Raw genomic sequence first — 15,564 nt, forward strand, 5'->3', positions numbered from 1 at the left:
ACTCTGTACGCCGGGCCGGGATGCGAACCAGCGTCCCATGATGCAAAAAGCATCATAAATTGATGTTCTTAACCGCTGTACTATCGCCTCAAACATATTAACCCTTTAGTATTTATACTATATAACATATCCCGCTGCCTGGGAGCTGGCTATTGGCTAATATGGTGAAAGTAGAGTCGCTATTGTTCTACTTTATGTTGATGTAGCTACTGTAATGAAAAGTACGGGCGCTCGTGTATTGATGAACTGATATTTTATTCCAAAAGTCGTCATAAAATAAAGGAAACCACCACATTTAACAGCCTGGAGGACGGAAGTAGATAAACCCGGTAGAAACAGTGCCCGTCCGTATGCGATGCTCCTTGAAGTACAGCGAACGCATCCGCAAAGAAGCGGGGATAATCTGATTGGTCAACAGTAGCCGGCCTTCTATTGATTGACAGTGTTGATACACAAGAAAAATCCGTGAGCAGAGGAGAGATCCGAGAGCAGAACTTAACCTGTGAGCAGGTGTGTGTTCTGAGCGCGTGCACTTAGACCTGAGCGCGCAGAGGGCACATTTGAATGCGAGCGAAATTTTTGTGTGCAAGAAGGACAAATGTGAGCACAGGCATGTAATTTTTTACTTTAAGCAGACATTTTGAGAGAAAGCAGAAGAAATTTAAATGCAAGCACAAAATGTGAGCATGAGGAGAAAAAATCAGAGCACGCGAAGGAGCTGTGTCACTGAAAAGGAATGAAATCATGCTCTCAAACTGAAAATCTATGCTCTTGATTAATGACTTGATATAACTTCCATAGTAACTCTGATTGACTGACCAATAACCAATCCCAGACCAATCTATCAGTCTTTTGTACCTAAATCTAACTAACCACGGAAGGCACCACGCAATATAAACCAATCAGTAGCAACGTAAGGTGGGTCTTTGCGTCTCTAATTATCTTTCACACGCAACAGCGCCGACATTTAAAACCCACTTGACGTTCTCCAGTGTGTGTGTGAGAGAGAGAGCGCGGGTGAATGTGCGTGTGTGAGAGAGAGAGTGTGAGTGTGTGCTTCTTTTTCTTGCATCTGTTAGTTGCAGTGCGCTTTTTAATTAATATGAAATTAAATATACCCTATTTAAAGGCAAGTTTGTTTTTTGCCTGTTTATGTTACTGAACTTATTGTAATAAAATAATTCTTTCAAAATTTATTTGATTTTAAATTTTTTTGGTAATGCGTCGTGAAGGTCTTAAATTTGATTTTTTATGGTCTTAAAAAGGTCTTAAATTTGACTTACTGAAAACTGCTAGAACCCTGATAAAAGTATTTTGGCAAAATTCTTGTTACAATTTTCATTTCTAATTTCTGGTTAATTAAGACTAGCATTAGGAGGCCACAGTGCAGGGAGAGCAGCTGGCATGGAGGTGAGGACATCAGTCTTAAGGAATAAATCGACAGTAAAACAGGCCAAATCGATGTTAAAACATTTTTTTCGTCGGACACATCGCAAAGTCTCACTCTTGTCATTTTCTGAAACTTGGCAGCCCTGCATAGGTGGAATAAAGATAAGAATGAGGTATTGTATATTATATGGGACAGCTGTTTTCTTCCAGCCTTAAACTCTAACTGTCTCTTATTGGATGCTGTCACTCATTTTTGGAAGCCTGCCATAGTTTTCTCTAAGTAAGTACTGTATAGAATTAGGGCTGACACTACACTGAATATTAGTGTTATTGAATATTTCTCCTAATAGAAATTCCCCAAAATTATGGCAAAGCACATTTTTTCCACAAACAAACAGTTGTATAATAACCAGCAAGAGACCACTGATGTGTGGCGTGACTTTGGTGACACTACTCTCTGAATAATAGTGAATTATTGAATATTTTTTGTCGTATCTCTTTTCGGTGTTGCACTTTGAAGACGGTCCCTGCGCCCTCGTCTCAGAGCCGGCTGACCATAGAGACCAGAGTTAATGTCCAGCCCAGAGGAGCGCTCGTTGTGATGAAAATACGGTTGTAGCTCGTTGTCTAACTTACTACGGTAGGAACGAGTTGTGTTTGTGTTTTAACAATGTTTTGCTTATAAGCTATTGATCCGGGAAGTTCGAATCTGTGAATATAGTTCCAACTTTACTGGACTAAATCCTACCACATAAGTCAGTTTCGTATCATATCAAACCAGCTGAACTCGTTTGCTGTGCTGTAAGTTTCGTTCTTCTGTTTTGAGACGCTGCTGCTGTTTGAGAGGCTTTCACGTGATGATGAGACTCCACCTGCGCGAACCGCGGACTCACTGAAGTTACTGTGAGTGACTAGTGTGCACTCAGGTGGCTGTAATTCAAGGCAAGCCCGCTACGCTGTCTTATTCACGACTTTTTTATGTGCTCACCTGTGTTCCATTTGTTAATTAGCCCCTCTGCATTTAAGCCTGTGTTTTTCCTCACCATTTGTTGTTTCGCCTGTTAACTCTTCCCATTTCTCTATTTCGGCAAGGGCAGGAGTCGAGGAGGAAGCTGAGATATAATAAAATGTCTACTGCGTCTCACGTCTCTTCCTTTACCAGCCTTTTTTGCCTGCTTCTTGTTTTGTGAATGTCAGCAGCACTTCACTAAGAAAAACTAATTGGATGCTTCTTAGCATTACACAAGGGAATGAGACCATACAACCAACATGAGTGCAACACATAGTTTAATGACAAAAAATATGAATTTTTCTCAGAGAAATTCCAACAACAGAAATTGTACACTGTAAGTGAACAAAGCCAAAACATAAAGTCAGCGGCTGCGGAAAGTGTCGTCATATATCAAGCTAATGAATTCAGTTCTCTCGAGACAGTTAACAGGCACAAGGTTGGCAGAATGCTTCTTTCCCCCAGTAGGTGGAGAAGAACCACTGGGCTGTCATTAGAACACAGCTTTGCAGTTCAGAGTGCTCCTACTCCCTAAATTCTTCAAGACAAAGATGACTTTACAATCAGTCAGACCATCAATTTTAACCTGACCACTAATTTTCTCAGTTATATTGAATACTTCATAGGGAGGTATGAGCACTTCTTCCTCATCAGGAAACACTGAATATTTTTTTAAAGGAGCACCCAGACAGGTCTCAATTTTAAAGCAGGTCTCGTGTCCAAAATCTGTCAAGTCTGTTCTGAATGAGCTGGAGGCAAAGGAGCCAAACCGAATTCTGTCACTGACTTCCCCAGTAAACCTGACACGAGTTCGTCTGTAAGTAGTGTGACAGTAGTAATCGGTTTTCAAGATCTGTATTGCAGATGTCAGCAGGAAATGTAAAGAGTGGAATTTAAATGAGGAACCATAGATGCTTCTCCCTGTCCGGACTACATCATTGAACATCGTGTATATGTTGTCATCTGTGTAAGCACAGATTGCTTGCAAGTGATCTATGGTTAGAGCCTTATTCTCCCTGTGTTCTAGTTTCCTTTCAGCACATTCCCCTGCCTCATCCCAGGCTTTTGCAAACGGTTTCTCATACTTTTCTTCCTCAAGGTAGTCTTTCTTGACTCTTTCCATCATTGCATCGTCGCAGCCGAAGTACATATCATCAACTGAATCATCAGCCATGCTCAACGGGATGCTTAGTTCTGGATGTCGTATTTTGAAGTTGAAACGGATCTAAGAGGGGAACAAAGAAAGATGAAGAGAGAGGTCATTAAACAGACACTGTTAAAAATGGAACAACCACTATCACACATCTAATTGAATTGGCCAAAACCCTGAAAAACTCAGTAAATAGTATCTGAGAAGCACAGCAGTTATCGTATTTAATCTAACACTTGCACAATGGCACGATCAAATAATAGTGTTGGTGTACTTTATTATAAAAGTGATATCAAAAAATGAAATGTGGATATTGTGATAATAATCAATTATTTAAGCACATTTTACTTGACTTTTATTCCTCAAAGTTTTGTGTGAGACACTGAAACCAAATACAGTTGTGTAAAGATCCTTCACTGTTAGTTAATCTTACAACATTTTCCACCAACTGTCACATCCTGCACTCACCGTCATGGAGTACACAGGCAGCATCCAGCAAAGGATCAAACACAGCGGAGCAAAGATCATCGTGTTTCCCAACATCACTGCAGTCAGGAAAACTGTTCCTGCATCATAAGAGTCAACAACAATAAACTTTATCACATTGACTACCAGCCACACATATATATTAATTTGACCATTTGTATCATATTTGATACGCAAGTTTCTGAGACCTCTATCTTGTCAACATAATCAATACTTTCCTTAAAAACCAGTTGTAATCTATGTATTCTGCCCACTAGTGGATAATCATTCCACTGCAGGCGGTGGAAGGACTTTTTTTTTGGCTTTTTCAAAATGGCCACTGTCATTAAATCATTCTCACACTTTTGGCAGGAAAATCTTTGCTAATTTTCAAGAAGTTACAGTAGGAATAACATTTATATTGTTACTCATTTTTTCAAGTAAATATGTTCTGTATTGAATCAATGCATAATTACTCAATGATTCATTCTTTATATTACAGTTAAACTGTGTTAAAAATGTGTGTGTCAAATTTGATACTGCAGGTATTTATCCCTGAATGGTCATGTCACATTTTTGTAATGTAATCTACATCAATCCTACCACAATACAACCACACATTATTTTGCAAGCACTGCACCAGCAATCACCCCTCACATGCCTACTGTGAAGGTGTAAGGTGCATATTTGCCTGAACAAGAACCGAAACTGTTCTTGTGCTGACCACAAAGTGAAAAAAAAGGCTGTGAAAAGTTTTATGTATAAAAAAACAATGAGAGAAACTGCCTAAGATGTTCTATATTTTCAAAATGTTATTTGCACAATTTGATTTGTATCTAAAATCAACATTGTTGTGAGCAAAAAGTTGCCAAAAACGCCCAATGTATCAAATGTGATACAAAAAATATCTCATAAACAAAATGATAGAAATTTTTTTTGAACTGATTTCGTTAAAAGGTTTTATAAACATCTCAATTCTAAAAAATTGGAATTTTCTGACAATGTTTTGATGGGTCAGGCTAACATGAATTAGTCAATTAAGTTAATGGCAAATGCTAAAACTATTTTCAGATATTTACACAATGAACAATACAAAAAGTTTATCTTGAAGCTCAACTTACCAGTCTTTAGGATTAGAAGATGTGGCGCTCAAAGTGAACTCGTCAGGCCAAAGGTTTGGTTCAGAATTTCTCAGCATGTGTTCAGGACTCATGTCCAACTTTATATACACCTTGGTTTTGTGGCCAGACATGTTATAAGTCCTCACACACATGCGCAGTGGCCTAAGTGGCCTTGCATGGCCTAAGTATGTAAGTTTGTGGGCGGACTGTGTGAATGTGTTAAACCATGACCGTGCTCCTAAAGTAGTGTGTGTATTTGTGTAACACCCTTATTTGTGTGTAACAATACACACCTATTCACCAGGTTGGAAACACTGACCCTGAATTGTGGTTTATCGGATTAGTCAAGGAACTTTTGAGTCAGAACCAAACAAACAGCAAGAAGACCAACACCAAGTAACAGAATCACAAATCCACTAGTAAGCAAATTTACATGAAGTGTCGGTTATCATGTTTAAAAGGAATCGTAAGTAAGTAACAGTGAGAGGGATGTCATATTCATCTTTCTTTTTTTCTGATATTTTCAAATGATGATTATTAAAATTGTATGTGGGGCACATACCAAAATACATATGCCATCAAATCGTAATGTCAAAGGTCTGAAAACTGCTCTCCATGGTCATATATTGTACTGGAAGTGGCGCTTGAACCAGAGCGCATGTCCAAGTCCATTTTGCTGGTTAAATAGCACAAAGATGGTATGGTGGTATTTAGACTCTGAATTAGTCATCGGTATGTTTTGGTCAGAACATAAATCAAACTAATCCAAGTGTCATCTCCCATTCCCTTTAATAGCCAGGTGGGCCATGACCTGACACATATTTAACAGTAGCACTTGTTTTCGCTGAGAGAAAGGGATTTGATGTGACAACTCTGTTTGACTGCATAAGAAAACTGGTATTTAACTGAGGAGGAGGAGGCACGCTGCTGAGCGTCCCCCTGTGTGCTGGCGATTCTCAGTCCGCGGATCTGGCAGGACAGGAAAAAATCATCCTGATCAATAATGGGTGGGATGAGAGGGTGAAATATGTCCTTAATGAGGAAAATATTAATGACATTACATGCAGCGATCCTGTAACAGGAGAAAGGACATGGCTGTCTATACAGTCAAGATGTTTTAGTTTTGATGATTAATGTGCCATGATATTTGTTGTAGTGCATTACTGCATTTACGGAAAAGTTTAAAACGACTGAAAGCTACCTCTCAAGTCATTAAATCAGGGTGTATGAATGGTGTAAACCGCCTGTGTAGGCACATCTTACTGTCTGTATAATGTGCTCTTTAGACAACAGGAAACAGTCTGCGATTTTGACTTTAGAGTGTCTTTTTGTTGGTCTATGGCGTTTTCAATTTCTGTTGCCTCAGGATAGCAATCTGCCATCAATGCCCCTGACCACACCTCATGTTAAGACCAACACACCCAGGGGCTCACAGGTGGGCACATGTACATTTGCTATTTAAATGATGTGGTGGTGAGTTGGGTATGAAAATTACAACTGCATCGGTCTGAAGCTAGCAATGATACTTGCACTGTGCACCACTTTGCATCAAGTGCAAGATAGAGCCCATAATGTCTAATATAATCTAATTTGGTGGGGATGGAAAGGGATATACTTCCTTATTATTTTGAATTGTCACCTGGTGTCTGAATTTTGTTTACTATTCAATGAATATAGAGATTTTAACTGTAAATTGATGCCAAAAGGCAAAAGTAGATGCACCTATAATCACAAGAATACAGGACATGAGGTGTTTTGCAATCAAAATTCCCTTTAAATGAAAACACACCAGTGTGCGCTGTTGGTGTGGACTTAAAGGCTCTTTCCCGAAAGGGAAGGCTTTCTGTCACCAACCGGGCCAAACTCACACGCATCACAAACACAGCTGCTAAAATCATCGGTCTCCCCACACCCAACCTCACAGAACTAAATAACAAGTCCATCACTCGCCTTGCAAACACCATAGCACAAGACATCACTCACCCACTGAACCAATACATCATCCCTCTACCCTCAGGGCGCAGGTACAGAACCATTAAGTTCAGGAGGGCTCGGCTGGGGAAAAGCCTGATCCCTGCAGCCATAGCTGCCTTGAACAACAGGCCCCGCTGATCTGTCTGTCCCCTATTTGTGCTGTCATATAAGTTGTCTTTGTTGTTTGTATGTCTTTTTCTTTTTTGTTTGTTGATGTGTATGTAGTGTCCGTTTGTCGTCAATGTGCTGTCAGTGAAGACAAATCTCCCGACAGGACAAATAAATCAAATCAATCAAATGGAAACTTGGAACTTGACCACACCATGAATTATATGTTTATCTAAATAATAGTTTATTGAGGTGGAATATGAGTGAGATGTTGATGAAGTGTTGAGCAGTTGCAGTGTGGGGAAGACTTCATTAGGGTTCAACGGCAGCTCCCAGGCTGGCAAGACCCCCCATAAGAAAGACAGAGATAGAGAAAGACAGGAGAAGGGGAGGGAGGAAAGGGTGGGAGGGAGGAAGGGTGGGAGAGAGGGGCACGAGAAAAGGCAGGCATGTAGAGTGGTGAGGTTTATATAGGCACATGACAGGACGGGGAGTGATTACCTTTCAATATCACTGTCAATATTACTTTCAATGTCATGCCAACTCCTTAAACGTTTAATATTTTATGAATTTAACACTCTGAATATTTTTTTGGTATATTTTGAACTGGGCTGTGTGTGTCACCCTGACCAGGGGAACCCCTATAAATATTTCAGTGGCAATCTCTGGTCAAAGAATTTCTTTTGGGATCTTATCTTTAATTTACTGGTAAGTGCTTTTAGCAAGCAATGCTGCTCTCTGACATATAGTACAGTATGAACAAAGGTCTCCAACTTATAGTGCTTTATATCTACATAAAATATAATTTTCAACACTCAGAAGGTGAACACATGTAAACACATATAAAGAAGCATGTTTTTAATGCTATGTTTGTGCTTACATCAACAATCAAGACATTTCAGAAGTGTGGGGCCCATCTATGTGAAAGGGAACAGAGTAAGATGTCTGAAAGCAGTGATACCCACAGAGGAACACAAGTCACACTCTGTCTCTCACACTTTAACCACACTGAAGATGTTTTTCCTCTCTGAGACCCCCATCTGTGGTCACAAAAGAAATATATGAGTATGCATTTCTCATGTCTCATGTGTTTCTCCTACATGATAAACTTTTTCTTTTGACACTATGAGACGAGTGACTGATGGTAAATTAAGGTGTTAAATCTAATAAAAGCTGCAGAGTGAAAATTTGAATTCCTCATGAATGTCAGTTTGTTAATCAAACATTTAAGAATCCAAAGAAACTGAATTAAAATAAAAATGTCCACAAAAATTACTGTTTGTTTGTATTGTCATTACTGTGCATGCTGTTGTAATTGGATAGCTGAACTATAATTTTTAACATCTTTATTTTACTTCAGTGAGAAATTTGCCCCTATTACTTTAAAAGGGTGAATGTTGTCCTTTTGTTATACCACATTGCATTAATCGAATAGCTGTGCCCACTATGTTGGAATTACAAATTCAATTAAATCCTCCAATAAACCAAAATATGATGTACTAAGAAATCTGGCCAGCAGTAATTATATTATTTTATCCTTTTTAAATATTTCTATAAAGCACATTCTTCCTTATACTTTCAAAGTTATAGTCCATGATCAAATATGGTCTTATCCTCAGTCATAAGGTGCTGGTATTTTTAGTAACAGTGACAGTTTACACAGACAATAACTAAGATAGAAATAAAACAAACAAACAAACACAACTGAGTGAGTATTTAATGGTCAGTGAACCACTTTGTGTGGGATTGTGACATTTCTCTGAAGCAGCTACATGCGTATGTTCCACTTATCTGGTGAAACAACCTTTCCTCTAAGAAAGCCACCCACAAAATTGTGAAAAAACAAACAAAAACCAAACACACCAACACAGGAACAGATACACAGACTCACACTTTTGTTTGTGTGTGTCAATAGGTCGGTAATTTCAAGTTGTTATGGTTGCAACAGAAGACCTGTATTAGCTATAACATTAGTAGTTTGTTTGCTTCATGTTTCCCTCCTCACTCGGTCAGACTCATTTAAATCTGACTACAAAAATGATGTTTGTGTTGAAAAGCTGTAACACTCAATATAAATATTTGACTTTAAAGAAAGATTAGCATTGAGATGTGAGAGCCAAGACAAAAGGCCTCATTTCAAGGAGGATGCATTTCTTTTTCTTTCTCTAAATGCTAAAAAGCTCTGTAAAGCTAAAGAAAATTGCAAAGTCATGGTCCACTGGTAATATAAACATGTTAATCATTGCAGCTTTAACCTAACGGCAGTAGATGACATGTTACATTGCTAGCCATATAAGGCCTCAGGCAGTGTTGGAGCTTGTTACTCAAAAAAGTAATATATTACACATTACACATTACTCTCAAAAATAGTAATGCCTTACATTACATGATTACTCCCTGAAGAAACTAATTAGTTTCATTACTAGTTACATTACTCGTTACTCGGCGGCTGGCCGTCCCCTGTTATCAGTACTTTGCCGAGTATCTTTCGAAAAGATGGTGATTCTACGGTTGAAAGAAATAACATTTCCTCTACTATGTACGAGGCCACAAGCATATTCATCTCAGATTTCGATATTGTCAATAGCTTCTGGTTCTGTTGAATAGAAAGTTTTGGCTGCTTGCTTGGCGTCTCATTCATGTTGCTTCCCGGTTCCTTAGCAACAAACTTTGTGTGTGTGTGCTGTCTCTGTAGGTGAGGTAGTGTCAGCAGCGGTGGTGAGAACTTTCCAACACAGGCAAAGTGTGAACCTTACAGTCAAGTTATTTTCCTTACGTTCAACAAATTAAAAGTAATGTTTGTATCTCCAACCGTCAAAAGTGGCTTTACACATCGAGGAGACTTCAGGCAAGTCGCATGCAGCAGCATGTTCTACTTGTGTTGTTGATGCTGCCAGCTTACTTACTGAAACCACCTAGTTGATCATACCCTCTTGTTTGTTCATAACAGCACCAGCCAGCGAGCAATCGTACTTGTATTGAAGAGAGAACATGTGAACTATGTTGACAGATAATAAGCATTTAGGTTTTCTTGATTCAGAATGAAAGTTTCCTCGTGAAGTTAATACTATTCTTTATGACAGAGTCATTTTACCTAGCCTCACATGCAGAAGAACTTTTTCCCAGTTTCATATTCAAGCACAGGTTTTGTTGCTTGTGACCTCTGACAGGAAATTAATCTGGTTTAACACAACCGACACACGCTTTATGCTCAAACTGTCCCACCACTTAACAATAATTTGACTTCATTGTACTTCAGTGGATTCAAAATTCTTAAATTGTGTAAGGTGACCAACACATAATAAAATATTTCGGTACAGTTTTGACAGTTAAGTACACCTTCGGATGAGATTTTATTTTGTCTTTGTTCTTCTGCTTTTTATTTAATTTTGTTGTATTTTATGTAACTTCTGTACATAAAATACATCAAAAGTTAAGACAGGAAGATTTGTACCTGCAGTACAAGCTACTGGGGATCCTATTACCAGTAAACAGTGAAGTTTAAATATGAAACTACACCTCAAACCAAATTCATGCAAACTGCTACACTCATATGGCAGACTATGGGGAACTACACCACATTTTCACACCTTAGTGTCTGTGGACAGGTCTTAGTGCTACTGGATGTGTAAAAACAAACAAACATGTAAATTGCCAAAAGCAATGACATTTTAGTCATCCTCGGTTGGGGTTGAAGACTCCAAGTTTAAAAATGTTTAAAATGTGGGAATTAATGGATCGTTTTAGCCACATTTGACTGATTTATGATTATTTACACTAAAAGATGGTCAGGGAAGTGTCAGGTTGTGTTTTAGAAGTTGTCGTTAAACAAGCCATTTGTTTTGTTAAAGATGAACCACATTTCCTTTGTGCATTGACCTCACTCTGCTGCATCATTTCACACACACACACTCACATGCGCACACACATTTATGCTTTGTACGTGTCGATGTGCGAATATGGGCGTTTGAGTGTGTGTGTGTGTGTGGGCAGATTTGGTTACCTGTCTTGGACCCGGCGGGGTATATAAGTCCCTGATATTCACAACTCATTGATCTAACGGTCACTCAGCACTTTCTCGACTGAAAGACTGGTGAGTTAGTATTTCAAAACACATGTCATGATATGAGATTTTAATTCATCAAGCCATTTTTTATCATGGCTGATGTCAAATGTGTGTCTTGTATATTTTATATGTGTGTGAATTCAGAAGCTGTGTGCCTGCCTGCTGTGATGAAGGGGACCATGCTGATTTGTGCTGCGGTGTGTTTGCTCTTTTGCTGGATGCAGCCTGTGGGCTCCATGAAGGTGGGTGGCACATTCAACCGGGTTACCTCTACATTATGTGACAATCCATGGGAATGCTTAAAGTTTGACGTATATTAATGTAGTGTAAAAAATGTTAAAAATGAAAAATCTGAAAAAAAAGGCTGTTGTTAACTAGAGATGCACCGATCAGGATTTTTGGGGCCGATCACCGATCACCAAAAGCAGTATCTGCCGATCCCGATATTGCCGATCACCGATCACAGTGTCAAATCCATAAATTCTTCTATATTGTTGTCTTGTGTAACTTTTACATATTTAATTAATGATTCTTCTTACACAACATTGACATTGTATTATTAAGTATAAAAATTAGGAGATGGGAAAGTATCATGAATTGACCACCGTTTTATTGCAGGCTGAGGCAATGTGCAACATTTCACACTCTAGAGACTCTTAGAGACAACTTGGACTCAGCTTACATAGAGTAACTGTAGCTTACTAGTGGGAATGCATGCAGTCAGGATGGGAATTTTGTCATTTTAGGGGCAAGTCCATTTGGCCTGCATTTGTTTTCAGGGGCACCAAGGCCACATGACAGGGCACAAAGGCCACTGAGTAAAATTTGTTGATTTACCTTTCAGACTGATACCATAACATCCTAATTTATAATAAAACATGGATTATGTATTAACACATTTTCTAATACCAAAATCAAGTTAAAGTTACATTAGAAAGTAGTTTTTGTTAAGTAGGGTTAGGGTGAGGTGATTTTTGTGACACCACACTGAATATTAGTGTTATTGAATATTTCTCCCAATAGAAATTCCCCAAAATGATGGCAAAGCACATTTTTCCCAAACAAAAAATTGTAGAATAACAGCAGGAGACCACTGATGTGTGGAGTGATTTTGGTGGCACTACTCTCTGAATAATAGTGAAGTTATTGGATTTTTTTGTAGTTTCTCTTTTCAGTGTTGCACTTTGTAGACGGTCCCTGCGCCCTCGTCTCACAGACGGCTGACCATACAGACCAGAGTTAATGTCCAGACGCTCGTTTAGATAAAAATACGGTTCTAGCTCGTTGTCTTCCTCACTACGGTAGGAAAGACCCGTCGTTTGTGTTTTAACAAGGTTTCACTTATGAGCTATTGATCCGGGAAGTTCGAATCTGTGAATATATTTCCAACTTTACCGAACTAAATCCTACCGCATAAGTCAGTTACGTATCATGTCAAAACCGGCTGCGCTCGCTTTCGCACCTGTGCTGTAAGTTTCGTTCTTCTGTTTTGAGACGCTGCTGCTGTTTTGGAGGCTTTCACGTGAGATCATCGTGATGATGAGACTCCATCTGCGCAAACCGCAGACTCACTGAAGTTACTGTGAGTGACTACTGTGCACTCAGGTGGCTGTAATTCAGGGCAAGCTCGCTACGCTGACCGGGCCAAGGGCACAGAGGCCACTGTGGCCGCACGATGAGTTTTTTTCACGCTGCATCAAGGCCAAAGTGCTGGGCAACAGCGGCCATGGCCGCCGTGAAATTCCCACCCTGCATGCAGTCAATGCACTGTCTCTATTTTGAAACGTCATCTGATCGGCCTGATTTGATCTATTTTGAGAACTCCGATCAAAACCGATAGGGGCATTATCGGCCGATTGCGATCGGTTGCCGATCGATTGGTGCATCTCTATTGTTAACCTGGAGATCAATCAGATAAGCCTTGCTAAATCTGACTCGGCTCAGTAAGCTCCAGGTCAAGAGAGCACAGCAAGTACCGTGAAAAATAAACACAAAAGACATCTATTTATTTTAAGAACTATTAGTATTAATATTCTTGAGGGAGAAAGAAAGCATCAATTATACAGTTTTACCATGGCAGCGAATATGCCTTGCTTAATCCTCAAATTAAGGGAACGAACATCTTACATTTTGCGGAAAGCATTAATCCTTGTGTACCTCTTTGGGCCAATAATATCATCTTCCTAATAGGTAGTTTCTAAAAATAATTCATGAATTAATGGCTCTTTCATGCCAATCATATGAATGCTGCTGTGACTCAAGGGGAAATTGTAGGCGATGTGTTAACGTCAGTGAGAAATGAAGTCAAAAGTGCCTGTGTGGGTGCGATGCTTCTGTAGTTCTGGGCTTAGTGTTCATGAGCACATAAAGACAAACCCACAGTCCAAAGCTCCTGAAGGGGACAGTACTCGAGTCTATTCCAATCTCAATAGCAACCCTAGGAACTCCAAACACATCTTCTCAACCATGAACCAACTTCTGCATTCTTATGAGTTCCACACCTCTGAATGTACAGTACATTCTTTTATTAAAGGTGCAATATAAAACAATTGAAATTCACAACATTCAATTAAAATTATCAACAGAATGAGAATAACAGTTTTGATGGTATGTTGAGGATGTCTACATGTTAAAAAGATACCTATGTAAGTTAGCATGCTAACCAACTAGCTCCTAGCCAATTTAACACTCAAGAGTTGATGTATGGTTAACTGAGCAAACTAGATTAGTTAACCATGCAGTTATCTTAGGTTATCAGTTAGCTTAGGTTAGCTTTATGCAACTGGCTCATTTGGATTTTCTATAGCACGTCTGACATGAGATTAGACTAGGTTTAATTTATGCAGCTGGCTGGCTGTCACCAGCATCTGAGTCAGGTCTAGTGCCGTCTGGGTTTACAGTAGTACCAAATGTCAATACAGCAAATGCCTCAGTCATCATTAAGTCACCTACACATTGTCACATTGGTGCAAACAGCATCTAAATCATGACCTTTCCTCTTATTTTTTTTCCTTCCCCTCTTCCAGAGCGGTTTCATCTACCGTCCAAAACAAGATGTTCACCAAGTCATCAAATTGGACATGGCTGAAAATGCTGTTGATGACATGTACTTTGGCTGCAACGCAACGATGGCAAAGATGGTCGAGAACACATTCTTTAAAAAAGAGAACATTGGATCATTTGCGAATTTCTGGAGACGTGCAGAAAGTTGTACAAAAAAAAATGTAAAATACATGGAGAATGGGGATGAGGGTTTAACTAAGGATCACTTGCAAGCAATATGTGTATATACATCTGGTTATAAAAACTTTTATGAGACATTTAATGATGCAGTCCGGACCAGGAGAAACAAATATGCCTCATCCTTCCCATTTCACTCTTTACATTTCTGGCTGACATCTGCTGCACAGATCCTTAGTAATGATGGAAATTGTCTCACTACTTACCGCAGATCCAAGGCTGTGTTTGAGGGCCAAGACAAACAAATGATTCGGTTTGGTTCCTTTACCTCCAGCTCTAAGAGGAAAGACCTGACACAGTTTGGGAGCAAGTCCTGCTTTGAAATTAGGACTTGTTCTGGTGCTTACCTGAAAAATTACCCAACCCTTAACAATACAGAGGAAGAGGTGCTCATCCCACCTTATGAGGTGTTCCAGATAACCAAAATAGCGAACAATGGTCTGCATGACTGTGAGGTTGTGTATGTCCTGGAGAGCAAAGGAATTCGAAGCAATCTAAACTGCAACATGATTAAAAAAAAAAAAAAAGACCAGTGGCTCTTCAGCTGGCTGAGGAAAGTTAAAAGCAATTTTGGAATTTAGTTTTGCTCAGCAAACTGTGCGTTATTCTGCTTAAATCCAAGCTCATCGCAATATACCTAAAAATTCTCCTCAACCCATAGATTCATACTTCGGGTTTTGGGCTTTCATTATTGCAGGCTAAAATGTTCATCTTTCTCCAACATATTCTACAATGCAGCAGCAGCAGAAGCATTGCTGATGAATTTTCTGAATGAATTTAATAAATCTTTTAAAAGCAACCTTTGCGTTTGTTTTCCTCTTTGAATAGAAAAAGACAATCAACCTCAAGTTGATGCACTTTACATTTTAAAATTTGACTTAACTTTAGAAAACACAGGTAACTGATTACCTCAGAATTACCACATAAAATAGACTATTCAATATTAATTGTACAAGCTAAAAACAACTTAAAATTATTATTAGCATACATTACTTGGTAAGTGTGAGGTAATTGGTTTCCTCAGTTGTTTTGAGTAAAGTCA

The 15,564-nt window shown here is 39.0% G+C and overlaps 2 protein-coding genes across 2 annotated transcripts; one reads left to right on the forward strand and one right to left on the reverse strand.

The window, feature by feature from the left end:
- Window positions 1–2,891: 2,891 nt before the first annotated feature.
- Window positions 2,892–4,076, reverse strand: LOC115591084 (erythroblast NAD(P)(+)--arginine ADP-ribosyltransferase-like). The gene is made up of 2 exons (XM_030432730.1): window positions 4,017–4,076; window positions 2,892–3,623 (listed from the first exon to the last, which is right to left on the reverse strand). Exons 1-2 carry the CDS (start codon window positions 4,074–4,076, stop codon window positions 2,892–2,894), a joined length of 792 nt encoding a protein of 263 aa, XP_030288590.1.
- Window positions 4,077–11,433: 7,357 nt separating this feature from the next.
- Window positions 11,434–15,321, forward strand: LOC115589043 (NAD(P)(+)--arginine ADP-ribosyltransferase 2-like). Its single transcript, XM_030429724.1, has 2 exons — window positions 11,434–11,524; window positions 14,309–15,321. The coding sequence occupies exons 1-2, from the start codon at window positions 11,450–11,452 to the stop codon at window positions 15,101–15,103; spliced, it is 870 nt and encodes a 289-aa protein (XP_030285584.1). The 5' UTR covers window positions 11,434–11,449; the 3' UTR covers window positions 15,104–15,321.
- The last annotated feature ends 243 nt before the right edge of the window (window positions 15,322–15,564 follow it).

The sequence above is a fragment of the Sparus aurata genome, chromosome 1, assembly GCF_900880675.1.
Source record: "Sparus aurata chromosome 1, fSpaAur1.1, whole genome shotgun sequence".
Taxonomy (NCBI): Eukaryota; Metazoa; Chordata; class Actinopteri; order Spariformes; family Sparidae; genus Sparus; species Sparus aurata.

Excerpts from the sequence above, each read along its gene's own strand:
- LOC115591084 (XM_030432730.1), bottom strand. The coding sequence starts at position 4,076 with ATGATCTTTGCTCCGCTGTGTTTGATCCTTTGCTGGATGCTGCCTGTG. Across the intron at positions 3,624-4,016 it reads TGCCTGTGTACTCCATGACG|ATCCGTTTCAACTTCAAAAT; the intron begins GTGAGTGCAGGA and ends TTCCCCTCTTAG.
- LOC115589043 (XM_030429724.1), top strand. The coding sequence starts at position 11,450 with ATGAAGGGGACCATGCTGATTTGTGCTGCGGTGTGTTTGCTCTTTTGC. Across the intron at positions 11,525-14,308 it reads AGCCTGTGGGCTCCATGAAG|AGCGGTTTCATCTACCGTCC; the intron begins GTGGGTGGCACA and ends CCCCTCTTCCAG.